Source organism: Anguilla rostrata, chromosome 13 (genome assembly GCF_018555375.3).
Source record: "Anguilla rostrata isolate EN2019 chromosome 13, ASM1855537v3, whole genome shotgun sequence".
In the NCBI taxonomy this organism is placed as follows: domain Eukaryota; kingdom Metazoa; phylum Chordata; class Actinopteri; order Anguilliformes; family Anguillidae; genus Anguilla; species Anguilla rostrata.
In genome coordinates, this window is record NC_057945.1 from 5,305,875 (window position 1) to 5,319,075 (window position 13,201).

A 13,201-nucleotide genomic window follows, 5' to 3' on the forward strand; every position below is an offset into this window, starting at 1 on the left:
GTGGAGGTATGGTAAGTCAATTCTGCAAGTTTAAACAGAATGTTTTAAGCTACTGGCATGGAAAAATAAACCCAAAAAGGCTCAGCGATGAAGCAGTAAAATGTGTAAAAACACTATTAGAACCAGCAGGAATGGTGGAAAATACTCTGAAAATAAGACCCAGGTTAAAACAATTCATTATTCTCAGACAAAAAAAAACAAAAAAACATTTCATTATCTTTTGGATTCTTTTGACTCCTGTGACTTCCTGATGCTTCCTTAAGACCACTAGTCCACCCTACTTTTCAACAGATCCATTGCCTTTTAATACCACACAGTGCTGTCCACAAAATTATTCACACACTTGATTAAAATGACCAAGGAAGGCTGTTAAAAATGAAAATACAAATTAGTTATATTATCAAAAAATTGAAAATTATATTCTTTAATATTAATACAATTAGTCAGAGGAAAATCATTTTTAACTAAAACATTTGTGTCACGATTATCCACCCGTCATTTACTTCTAATATACTGTACCCTTTGCAAGAATAACACAATGGAGTTCTCAAGTATAATGTTAGTGGGTGTGCATTGGGGGTGGGTATTTCACCATTCCTCCATACAGAATCTTTCAAGATTTTTCTGTATGGCCTTGTGGACTATTATCTTCAATTCAGACTACAAACTTTTCATCAGGTTCAAGTCTGGAGATTGAGATTGCCATTGCAATACTGTAATTTAGTGGTCAGTTAACAATTTCTTGGTTGATTTTAAAGCAAATCTTTGGGATCGTGGTCTTGCTGAAAAGTTTAATTGCAGCTATGTTTGAACCTGCTAGTCGGAGGAGCAAGGGCTCCAGGACCAGTAGATACAAAACCATACCAATGCACTTTGGAACCAGGTGCTCTTATCGGAAGAGGCCAGAACTGGGCTGTGTGGCCATGCGCACCAGCCAGTGGTGTAGGTTTCGTTTGAAAATTGGGGGGGACACATTAAGCGGGGGTCTGGGGTTCCTCCCACAGGAAATTCTGAGCGTCAAACACTTAATTTCCTGCATTCTGGTGAATTTTTATGCACCACGTTGTGCCTTTTCTGCATCAATTTAAAAGTCCTCTGCTTCTTTCATGTTTTTATTGGGGGGGACAAATGCATGTGTTCTAAATATTGAATATTGAGGGGGACGTATCCCCTGCGTCCCCCCGAAATCTATGCGTATGACACCAGCAGTGTGTTTGGCTGTGGGAAAAGGACAGAAAGGATATCATATCTATGGTGAAATACAGTGGTGGGTCTTCAGTCTTATGGGGTTGTTTTGATGTGGTAATATGGACGGTCCAGATCGCTTCCGATTATAGCTGGGTGTGACAGTGGCAACAAGATAAAGTGTTACTGTAAATGGCGGAACCACCAATAAGGAAACAAGATTACATCTATTCCCCCACCCCCCCATCCCCCCCACCCTCAATCGCTAATTCTGTTTACTCCTCCAACCCAGAAAAAAAGAACTCAAAACGATACGTAACTGGAAGGCTGCTTTATTGTTAAGAAAAAGGTTCGTGCTCAAATGAAGACAATCTTTCATAAATTCTTGCTAAGAGTCCAAGTGGTTGTGCAACACACTATCTCTCCCGCTTTATTCGTGGCAAATGATAACAACAATCAAAAAGCAGTTCTCAAGTATTTCAACAACGAAATAAAATAGCATCTCAGTCATGCCAAAAAATAAAATGGTTACAAGAAATGATTATCCGTACGAAAAAAGAACGTTAAGTGCGAAATGAACAGAAGCATAAAACGGAACGCCCGATCAAAAGGCAAGCTGCTTTTTCACTAGCCAATATGGCCTGTAAAAAAAGCGGGGGGAAAAGAATGCTTGAGGTCATGTTCGGTAAATAATGCAAATTTAAAAAATAAATAAACAAACAAAAAAAAAAAAAACGGTTAATGATGTCTTTTTAGATGTTTTGTTCATTCGTCAGGCAGGTTTTAGGACTCCTCACACAAGGTCAGATACAGATTTCGCATTGTGCTCCATTTTGACTACCATCCACTGTTCAGCGTTTTGGTGCGGCATCATTCTGCGAATTCTCAACAATAAAAAAGCAGAAAAAGGCACGTGCCGTTAAAAAAGAACAACAAATAATCTGTTAATGTGAAAAATAAAAACAAAAATAAGTAAATAAAATATAAATAAAATCAATATCAAACTTCAATGGCACTTGCATGTTTTGGGGGGAGAGGTTTGATATCGGGGTAGAGGGCGAGGTTGTCACACTACGGTTTTACTGCTCCCAAATTTTGTCAAATGATTTTCTGACAAACTCACGGGGGAGGTTATCAGAAGTAAGAATTCTAGATCGCTAGGATTATGGGTGGGGGGAGGGTTAGGGTTAGGGTTAGGGTCTCAGGGAAATTTTGCATTGAGAGGCAAATGAAGATGAGGGACATTGAGGAGTGTCTGGGGGGAATATATTCCAATGAATCTGGCAACACCGGAGGGTTTCGAGCAGAAAAATAAGCCACCCAGGATGCCTGGGGACTTCTGGACACATTCGTATTCTATTTGGCAGGTGACAATAAATGTACAAACGATACTGTTGGTTGCGCAGTTGTCTCATCGCCACAGGCTACACAATCCTCTACAAGCTGCTTGTACAGTGTGCATTCCATGGCAGCAGACCCAAAAAAAAGGCTATAGTTTTGGTCATTTGCTGAATGTATTGCACAAAAAAAAACTTAAGTGAGCAGGTACTATCAGAACGGCTTAAAACAGAGTTAAGGAGGGGTGGGGGGGAAGTGATGGACGGTGGTCATATACATGTATATTCATATATAGTTTTTTGCTTTTTTGATACATAGTTCTTTAGTTGATTTTCCCCTCTATAGTGAAAAGTATCCCCCAAAAAATCTACTTAATCTAACAAATTGTGTCACAATCTAACAAGTGTGACATAGGGTGTCTGCGGGAAGCCATTCTATTTTTGTTATATTTACTATTTGTAATTAGATTAATAGCTGTAGTATTTTTCAGTAATTTTTGTATTTACAAAAACTATGCATGCCAATAAAATAAAATATGTTACATTATTTATAGTCTCTTAAAAAGTTCATCCGTAACTTTTCAGCATTTTGTGCCATTTACAATATAGCCTATACTGTACATATCTTTTTTTAATCATTTCATTATTTTACGTACGCATGTATTTTCGTTTATACATTATATCCTAGATGGGCACAAAAAATGGATGGCATAATTGTCATTATGGTTTTCATTCAGAGTTTATTTGGTTCAAGTTGACACCCACACTGATTTGGAGACTTCATGCAGCAACTGGACTAAAGAACTCTTTAAAAAGGAAAGGGGGAGGATTCATAGACAGGAAGTGACATCACTGCACAACAGGAAGTGCAAAAAGCTCTGGTGTTGTGTCTCGGCTCACAGTAAGATGCGTCCAGTGCTCGGCTTATTTGGCATTTGTTCGATGTTACTCCTCTGCTGAGGATTATGGCTGACCAGGGGGTATAGAGCACTTTACATTTGCTGTCAGACTCAAGGGCTTCCATCAAAATTATAACACCACACCCACCTCACATATAAAATCGTGTGCTGTTCAAACCTTTTGCGCCGCCTTCACAGTGTTCCATCCAAAGCTCCAGAAAACAGATTAATCATTGGGGGCAACATGAGGACAGTGGCTTAGTAAATTAACCATTTGTTTTTCTGCATACAATCAAATTCTGTAGTCCTATTAACCATAATAATTAGAATAACAATAATAAAGAAAAACAGAATCGCATGACTCCACTTCTGATAAAGGCTGCTTTGGTAAGCAAAAAATGTATCACTGAGATGCTCCTAGCCCTGTTTTTTATTTATTATTATTTTTATTAAAAACGGACTCCAGGAAGTGCCATACTGGGCAAAGTGCACCAGTGTCACGACCACCGTTAACACTCAGATGGGACTCGTATGGTGGAAATCGCTGACACCGCAAGTCAAAAGGCCTTTTGAAATGCCATTTTGGCGCACCCCGTGCGTTTCTTCACGCCACAAGGACGCCATTTTGGCTCATCGTCGTTTGCGCACACCACAACTCACATTCATACAAAATGCATCTGCGGTGTCTTCTGGGTAATGGGGGCAGACTGGAGCAGTGCAAACAGCATGCGTTGCATTTCTTTTCTCCTCCCGAGCCCAGAAACTGCATGCCTTACTCAACAAGGCCTGTCTCCCCGGGCTCCTCGTCCAACTCCTGGTTCCCCCTCCACCTTCCCATGGAACACACCCTCAATTCACTAACATTTCCTTAAAGACACAGTGTAAACTGATACCTTATAAAAAAGAATATGCACACAATAAAAGCTTAAATAATGAAATAGGCATAGGCAGTACCACAGAATGAAAAGACAACATAAAAAAAGAAAAGAAAAAGGAAAGGTAAAATAATGATAAACAAATTCATATCTTCAGAACATATATATAAACATGAAAATAATCAGCCCGGTACACTCCTAAAAAACATCTATCCCACCCAAACTCCAACAGTGTCCTCTTCCAGAAAAAAAGAAATATAGAAAAAAAGAACAAATATCAGAGCTGGTAGGTGTGGAAATTAATATTGCTGTGTAGAAAGAAATAATTTGTTGTAGTTTACTGCATATTTCTTGTTTTTTACTCGTTCTCTATATATAAACAGGCATTCCCATTCATCTCGTTCACATAATCCAGAGCAGCACATTCTTGTATTGTTTCTTATTTAATGTGCCACAATAATGGCAATAATTAAAACAGCAGCTACTGAATGTTTGCAATTTATTTCAACCAAATGCGGCTACAAAGAGAGATCTGTCTGTTTGGATGGTACCATTTATTAAGGGCAGGATTGACTTTGGATTTTTAGCTTTCTTTTAAAATCCAATATAGTGTATCACCATCAATATAATATCTGAATTTTTTCATCTTTTTATATATTCTTTTATATCCAGTGGACAGCCTCAAACTCATGGTCAAGCCACTGTTGTGGTCTGTAGTATTAGTGTCTTGTGGACTATGTTTAATCATGCAAGATTCCTGATCAAAACATGCCATCATGCAAGTCATTTCTATGCATTGAACGAGCACGATTATTTATTTATCTGGAGATCTGACTGAGCAAGTCCCCGTTTCAGCCCAGGTCAAAGCCCTAATTAGTTCCCCCTTCCCAATCAGTGTGAAAGCCCATGTAGAAAACTTTTTTTTATATGCGGGTATAACAAAGATAAAATGATTAAGTAATGTGGGCAATGTTTAATTTTTTTTTTCCTAGTTCCCTTTTTTGCAGCTCAGATGGTAAGATGCAAGTATACTCGGCATGAACAAACAAAAAAAAAAAAACCCTTATATTTTTATTGGGTTTTTTTTTCTCTCTCTAGCTTTCGTTTCCCCCACCTGTCTCAGTTTCGTTTGTTTTAGCTTTGCAGCTACCCCCCCCCGTTTTCTAAATATGAAAATGACTCAGAGAACCCTTCAGACTGCTTTGAGCTGTTGTTTTAAGAGTCCAGCAGTGCTGTTTCCTTTGGGAAAAAAAATCCACCATGGCGCTGCTCCTGAACAGGAATCCATGTGTGGCGATTGCGGAGATCTCGCGCGAGTCTTCCTCCTCTTGCTCCGCTCACATTCCCCCGCTCTGTCACAGACGTCCCATCCCCCCCCACCCAACAAACAGAGTTTTTTGTCGGCGCGGGAGCGTCGTCTTCTTCTTTCGATTCTTCGTTTTTCTTAACTATTTATTGAAATCTTAAGTCTTGATGCAACAAGGTCACACAGTAAGCTGATTATGTTTGGTTTAATTGAGTTTAAGTGTCTTCAAAGCTGTAAGAAACCAAGCCGTTTCTTCTGCATTGATACATTAACGAAGTCTGTAAACAATTATTTTATTTGTATTTTCACTTTTTCTCTTTTTTTTTGTTGTTTAAACTTGCAAATGAAATAATCTGCTTATTGTGATTTCATGGGGTTTTCCCTCTCTCTTTGCTTTAACATATTATTATTATTGTTATTTTTAATTCATTATTATTAGTTAATTATTGTTATTGTATTCTAACACTTGGATTCCCTGACGTCTTTTTGGTTTCTGCCCCTCTCTTTCCTCCCCCGCCCCTCATTCTCCTCCTGTTTTTCCTTGTCAGGTTTGGTCACACTGTCATAGGAAGGCAGGGAGGCAGTCGAGGGCGTCCCCTCTTTTTTCTCCTGATTGGTCCCCCCGTTCTCCAGTTTGTCGGCCGCCGGCCTGCGCTTGCAGACGAAGCCGCGTCTGGCCAGGTGGAAGCGGTAGGCCCGCTGGATGGTGATGGCGGACACCTCCTCCTGCTTGCGCCTCAGCGTGGTGGTGATGGGCTCGTAGGACACCTTGGACGGGTTGGCCGCCACGAAGCGCTCCTCCATCTGCTGCCGCAGCATGTCCAGCTCGCCGCTGTCGCCCAGCACGCGCTTGGTGAAGGCGAACAGGATGTCCAGACAGTGGATGCGGTCCCCGCTCACCATGGGCATGTCCATGGCGATCAGCTCGATGGTGTTGGGCTTGGGCACCCGCAGCGGGTGCTCCAGGGCGTCGGCGAAGTCGGAGAGCTTGGCGTAGGCGATGAACTGCGAGGCGTCCGGGTCGAACTTCTCCCAGATCTCGTAGAAGGTCTCGAAGTCGTCCTCGCTCAGCGGGTCGGCGCTCTCCTCCGTGGCCACGCTGAAGTTCTCCAGGATGATGGCGATGTACATGTTGACCACGATGAGGAAGGAGATGATGATGTACATGACGAAGAAGAAGATGCCCACCGAGGGGTTGCCGCAGTCGCCCTTGACCGAGGTGCCGGGGTTCTCCTTCTCCAGGCTGCAGTCGGGCGGCCGATTGAGGATGGGCAGGAGCAGGCCGTCCCAGCCGGCCGAGGTGGTGATCATGAACAGGCAGATCATGCTGTTCCCGAAGGTCTCGAAGTTGTACATGTCGTCGATGCCCGCCTCCCTCTTGACGTAGGCGAAGTTGGACATGCCGAAGATGGAGAAGATGAACATGACCAGAAAGAGCAGCAGGCCAATGTTGAACAAGGCAGGAAGTGACATCATCAGCGCAAACAGCAAAGTTCGGATGCCCTTAGCCCCCTTGATCAGACGCAGGATGCGTCCAATACGGGCCAGACGGATCACCCTGAACAAAGTTGGTGACACAAAGTACTTTTCAATAATGTCTGCCAGGAACATACCTATAGTACAGAGAGGAAGAGAGGAGAAACAAGTTATTTCATAATTGCTTTAACATTTATTTATTTATTTATTTATTTATTGCTATTTTAGGTTGAAAATGTTTCTTCGCACAGTTGGCATTATCCCTTTTGGCAGCATGGGTGATGGGAGGTGTGTCCTGAATATTCAATACCATTAACAAAAAAGACGTCATCACTCATTAGTAAACAACTACTTTCATTTAAAAATGTTTAATTTTGCAACTTGGTATAGTATAGTGTATGGTTAACATTGTGCTTTGAGCCAGTGTTATGTATGGTTAATACTGTGCTTTAAGCTGGCGTTGTGTATGGTTAATATTGTGCCCTGAGTTGGCGTTGTGTATGGTTAATATTGTGCTCTAAGCTGGTGTTGTGTATGGTTAATATTGTGCTCTGAGTTGGTGTTGTGTATGGTTAATATTGTGCTCTGAGTTGGTGTTGTGTATGGTTAATATTGTGCTCTGAGTTGGTGTTGTGTATAGTTAATATTGTGCTCTGAGTTGGTGTTGTGTATGGTTAATATTGTCCTGTGGACATGTGCAGCAGAGCAGGTACGATAAAACAGGGATAGGACCTTTGTGTCATCAACCTCCATATGACAAGTGCTTCACCGATCTTATTGGTGGATTATATAGGTAACAACAAAAGAGAACAACATCAATGCTGATTGGTAGATACCATCAAACTATAAAGCTTGGATACCATAAGAGGCCTTGTACAGTACACCCAGAAAATATCCATAAATCACTGTTCACATTGTTCTTATTACCAGTGTTCTTGGTGGTGTTCCTCTCTCACTTCTATACAAAAAGATGATGATAGCAAAGTCCTATCCATTTTATAAAATTGTTATCTTTGCAACAGAGGAATGCCCACACTTCAGCAAGAAAGTGGTCACTGTGCAGGTTTAGGCCAACGTGCAGTAACCAGAAAGGTCCAATTGGGGACAATAAGGAAACAATTAAGAAAATACCACAAAAAACATAAGAAAAACCCTTGCTCCTTCACTCACCCACAATGGAGAGGATGACCACAACCACATCGAAGATGTTCCATCCTATGGTGAAGTAGTAATGTCGCAGGGCGAAGAGCTTGAGCACAAACTCACTGGTGAAGGCAATGATGAAAATGAAGTTGATCCAGTATAGGATGTCCTCCATCTCAGGTGTCTGATCATCTGTCTCTACCATCATGGTCACCATGTTGAGGCAAATTAGGATCATGATGGAGATGTCAAAAACCTGTTGCGTCACAAAGTCGAACACCATCCCCTGGATTTTGTTCTAGGACAGAGGAAAGAGAATGGATTTAACTGAAAGTCAGTCATTATGGTTACAGCAATCATAATTTTCTTGTTTTTATATGTATTATTTCCTATTTAATTCCCTTGTTAGCTGGAACCAGTTAAACTGCTTCTAAAAATGGCTTACTAGCTAAAACTGTGAAACCTTACTAGTCAACCAGTTTAGTTACCGTGACAGCAATTTACTGTAATTGAAGTACAACTGGTAGGTGTTAGCACCCCCAGCACAATAATGTGTTGGAAAACTATGTATTTATAACTGTATTTCATTCATTTATTCTAACTGAGACATAATTCTAGCCAGACTCAATTTTTAATTGTCATTAGCCATGCCCACCTCAAAACTTGATATATGTGAAAAACCTGGAAGTGGCCTAGCATAAAGGAGTCCTGAGTGTGAGACAGCTACAGCACTGCACACAACTGGAAAGATCCCACAGCGGAGACAAACAAAATCGTATTCAAGTAACTATGGATTCAAAGGACCACCCACAATTCTGAGCCTGCTAGGTGCCCAAGGGACAGGGTTAGGATTAGGAGGAGGATCAGCACAAGATTGAACTTTGATCTGAGAATTTGTGGCAGAAGTTGGACAGATGCTTGCTTTGGTAAGTAACCTTAACTAGCAACACCACATCTGCGATGCTAGCTAGTGTTAATACATTGATCTTGAATGTGCATTACATTCAGTGTTAGTGAGAACCAGCTAACAAAGACTAAAGTTAGCTGGCTCACATTAGCACAACAGGTGAAGCTACTTTATGGACCAAACGTTTTATTTCATATCATTTCTGTTTTTAATTTCACTGTATCTCACATTTAGAGCAAAATAGCTAGGTCACATGGTATTCATCATCATCATCATCATCATCATCATCATCATCATCATCATTATCATCATCATCATCATTGTCACTGTGTCTGTCCAGTCCAGCAATGATAATCACCTAGCTAATAGTTAGTTACATGTCTTGCTACACATCAGAAAGCTGACAAAATGTATTGTACGCTATATGGTCAGAAGTATGTGGACACTTGACATCCAACATCACATCATTATGGGAATAAATATGGAGTTGGTCCACCCTTTTCTGCTATAACAACCTCCACTCTTTTGGAAAGGCTTCATACTAGATGTTGGGGCATTGCTGCAGGGATTTACTTCCATTCAGGCAGAAGTGCATTAGTGAGGTTGGGTACTGATTGGGCCATTAGGCCTGGCTTGCATTTGGCTTTCCAATTGATCCCAACAATATTAAATGGAGTTGAGGTCAGGGCTCTGTGCAGGCCAGTCAAGTTCTTCCCCAAACTGTTGAGGAAGGACAGAATTGTCTAGAATGTGATTGTATGCTGTCGCTTTAAGATTTGCCTTTACTGGAACCCAGAGTGTAAAAAAATGTTATCTGTTAGAGTTGAATTAACGCTGGACATTTTACTGCGCATGCCTGCTTCCTGCTCGGATGCTTGTCACAGTCACAATGCCTGTCAATACTGGTCCTGCAATGGTCCTGAATTAACTTCCCATTCAGGCTAGAACAGAATAGTCACTAGCCTATTTCAAGATCCACCTCTTCACACTGTACCTAGGCTCACTTATTATTTTCAAACCCTAGTACTTTTATCTTATGTAATTATTTTAGGACTATAGCATACTTTATGCTTTATATGGATGTGAGCTAAATAATGCCACAATGATTTGCATTATGGTTCTCAGCAGGCATAATTATGTGGTTTATTAAAGTTGGACTGAGACTCGCTGGCCTTGGATTGTTTGCCAGGTCTGGCATTGCTGCTCACGTAACTCTGCTGTGTACACTCATGAGCTCATTGCAGGTAAGCCATTCTGAATAGGCGTGTCTGCGAACTGCAATGCATGGTCTCTTGCACAGAGACTAGTTTTGTCCTTGCACTCATCAATAAAGCAACTGAATGTTAATTTGAGAGGGACTGGTTAAAATCCAATCGGAAAGACCTTGCCAGTGGCATCTTTGGGCAGAAGTCCCACAGCTCGATGCCCAATTGGCACTGCCTAGAAACTGGAAGGTTTTAGTCAGCTGGGATGTCGACCTCTCACTGCGCAACAGCGACACCCACTGGTTCATTGGGCAGCTGCAAGTCCATTTCCCCCAGGATCTTATCTGTTTAAGCCTGACTTGTGAACTGTGGTGGCAAACATTGTATGCTCTGGAGGACCAAATGCTTATATGTGCTTGCCTGCATTGATAGCAGAGTTAGCAGGCTATCCGTGCTAATAATAATATGATCAGGTATTCCAAATTGGAAGGTAAACAGGTAAAAACATTAAAATATCAAATTAGAGGGAGACATTCAGCATCCAATACATGTGATGTACATACTGCTTAACTAAATTTAATGTTACATTCTGTTACTGGTACATCAGAAGCAAATTAAGTCAGGTGTATGTCTGGTCATTCACAGAAAAAAGGGGATACTCCCAAAACACCCAGAAGGCTGTAGGATTACAAATTACAGTGCCATTTCGGTGGACACTTTTAGCCAAAGCAACTTACAAAAGTGCATTTCATATGGTAAACAAACATAAGAGCTAGAGATAAGCAATATTAAACCATTAAGTGCCGTCTACCGTCTGCAGGTCTGTAATAGATGGCGTATAATTGCACAGTCTCAGTGAAACTGAGAGACTGAGAGACTGAGAGAACACATACCAGCGGTCGAGGGATGGGTTTCTGTGGTTTCTTAGAGCCCAGTTTTTTCATGGCATTGTAATATTTTTTCTGCTCTTCAGTCATGAAAATATCCTGGCCCCCAAAGTATAGAAATAAAAGAAAATGCTGTTACAATCTGTATTGGACCTGGAAATATGGTTGTGACGCATTCCATCAAAAACTTTGTAATGACAACGGTCTACATTGAACATTTGTCATTAACTTTGGATTCACAAACAGTTTGACGAGTTGATTTTGGCCGAACTTGCAAAATTACTGAACTCACAAAACTGTCTGCAAAGAAACATAAAAAGGACAAACACTGCATTTAATCTTCATTCATTCGATTTCTGATTCCGCCCATTTCTGAACTCGCAAAACTGTTTGTGAAGAGAATAAGGCAAAACACTGACAGTTATGTTTATAGTCATAACTCAAATATAGTCATAATTGAATAATGTAGACAGAATCCAACTGTTAAAAATCAAGCAAAGACTGTCCACCTATATAGAAAGGAAACAGAAAAATGATTTCAATACATCTACTTTCTGTTATTTTATTTGTGTGCATAAATGTCTGGCAAAGCTTCCCCTTAAAAATTCCCCTGGTATAGTAAGTTGGTGTGTGTGGGTTTTTGGATTTTCAGAAAAGGAGAGAAAGAAAGGAACGGGTCTTATCTTCTTCTTCTGCTGATTAAAGTTGTCGATGATTACACCAATGAAGAGGTTGAGGGTGAAGAAGGAGCCAAAGATGATGAAGATGACAAAGTAGATGTACATGTAGATGTTGTCCTCATAGATGGGCTGATCCTCCACCTGCAGAAAGGGGGGGGGGGGGTGAAAAAACACACAGTCTTTTTTGGCTTTCTGCCACAGCATACTAATAAATGCCCCTTGTCCCCCAAATTCACACTGTTCACTTCATTTCTGTATGTGCTGGAGGTAATTGTCTTAGTTCTCTGGATTTAATCCTGTTGTCTGTCCCCAATGTCCATACAGAGCTGAGGAAAGTATGTCTTCATGTATTCAGCTCCCTTTACCTGAAATGTATTACCAAATTATTTGAAACTGGCCTCTGGGTTTTTTAATCTATGGTTAATGATCTAAAGGCTCTATTATTGGCAAGTCTGTTCTGGCTAGATTAGTGCCATTTACATTCTTGATTTTAACTCATTTTGCTGAATTTTGATGCATTTTCTGTAACTTTGTGTGTTTGACTTGCTGCTGCCTGTCTTGGCCAGGTCACTCTTGAAAAAAAGAGATTTTTAATCTCACTGAGCCCATCCTGGTTAAATAATAAAAAAGATTTTAAAAAATAGAAAAGGCACTTAAAGAAAGTCTTAATTCCAGGACATTGGACCATAAATTATGAATGTTGTATATAATATAATGATAGTTCCTATGTAGCCTAATACTGCTATGATACTAGAACACCCTTAAGACGCAGTTTTTTCCTGCTGTTTAACTTTCTAGGAAGGAATCAGAGGCCTCCGTGTGTAGATTCAATGACGTAAAGATTAAAACTGGTCTAAATGACGGCAGCTACCGCAGTAAGAAAAAAATATAACCAAATTATCATGATGCAGGGCACAGTCTGAAGGAGTCTGGGCATTCATGGTGTTCAGGCCATGTATCTATGGCCTCATCACCATGAATGTCCCCGTAGCCACATCCACACAAGTCCTCCAGTAGTTAGTTTCTTCTTTAGTAGGCTACGCAGAGGTTGACTTTGGAACGTACAAACATTCTACAATGGCGCAAATCAATTTTCTCTTTTCTTCCTTCCTCACAATAGCTTTCTTGCTTGTCACATTCAGTTGCCTGTCCCTCATCCGCAGTTTTAGCTTTTAGCTCATAAAGTAGACTCTATAAATCAGTGGTCTCCAACCCTGGTCCTGGAGAGCTACAGGGTCTGCTGGTCTTTGTTTTCACCTTAAAATCAGCATCCAATTGAGACCCAAGACACCAGGTGAGTT

At 40.7% G+C, this 13,201-nt stretch overlaps 1 protein-coding gene across 7 annotated transcripts in view; it reads right to left on the reverse strand.

Annotated features, from left to right (window-relative positions):
- Window positions 1-1,501: 1,501 nt before the first annotated feature.
- scn8ab (sodium channel, voltage gated, type VIII, alpha subunit b) overlaps window positions 1,502-13,201 on the reverse strand; it is a 94,361-nt gene continuing 82,661 nt past the window's right edge. For all 7 annotated transcript variants that reach the window (XM_064304371.1, XM_064304370.1, XM_064304367.1 and 4 more), the window contains 4 exons: window positions 11,904-12,041; window positions 11,227-11,331; window positions 8,249-8,519; window positions 1,502-7,215 (listed from right to left, as the gene is read on the reverse strand). In XM_064304371.1, the coding sequence (XP_064160441.1) occupies window positions 6,062-7,215; window positions 8,249-8,519; window positions 11,227-11,331; window positions 11,904-12,041 (1,668 nt within the window). In that variant the 3' untranslated portion in view covers window positions 1,502-6,061. The remainder of the gene's footprint in view (window positions 7,216-8,248; window positions 8,520-11,226; window positions 11,332-11,903; window positions 12,042-13,201) is intronic.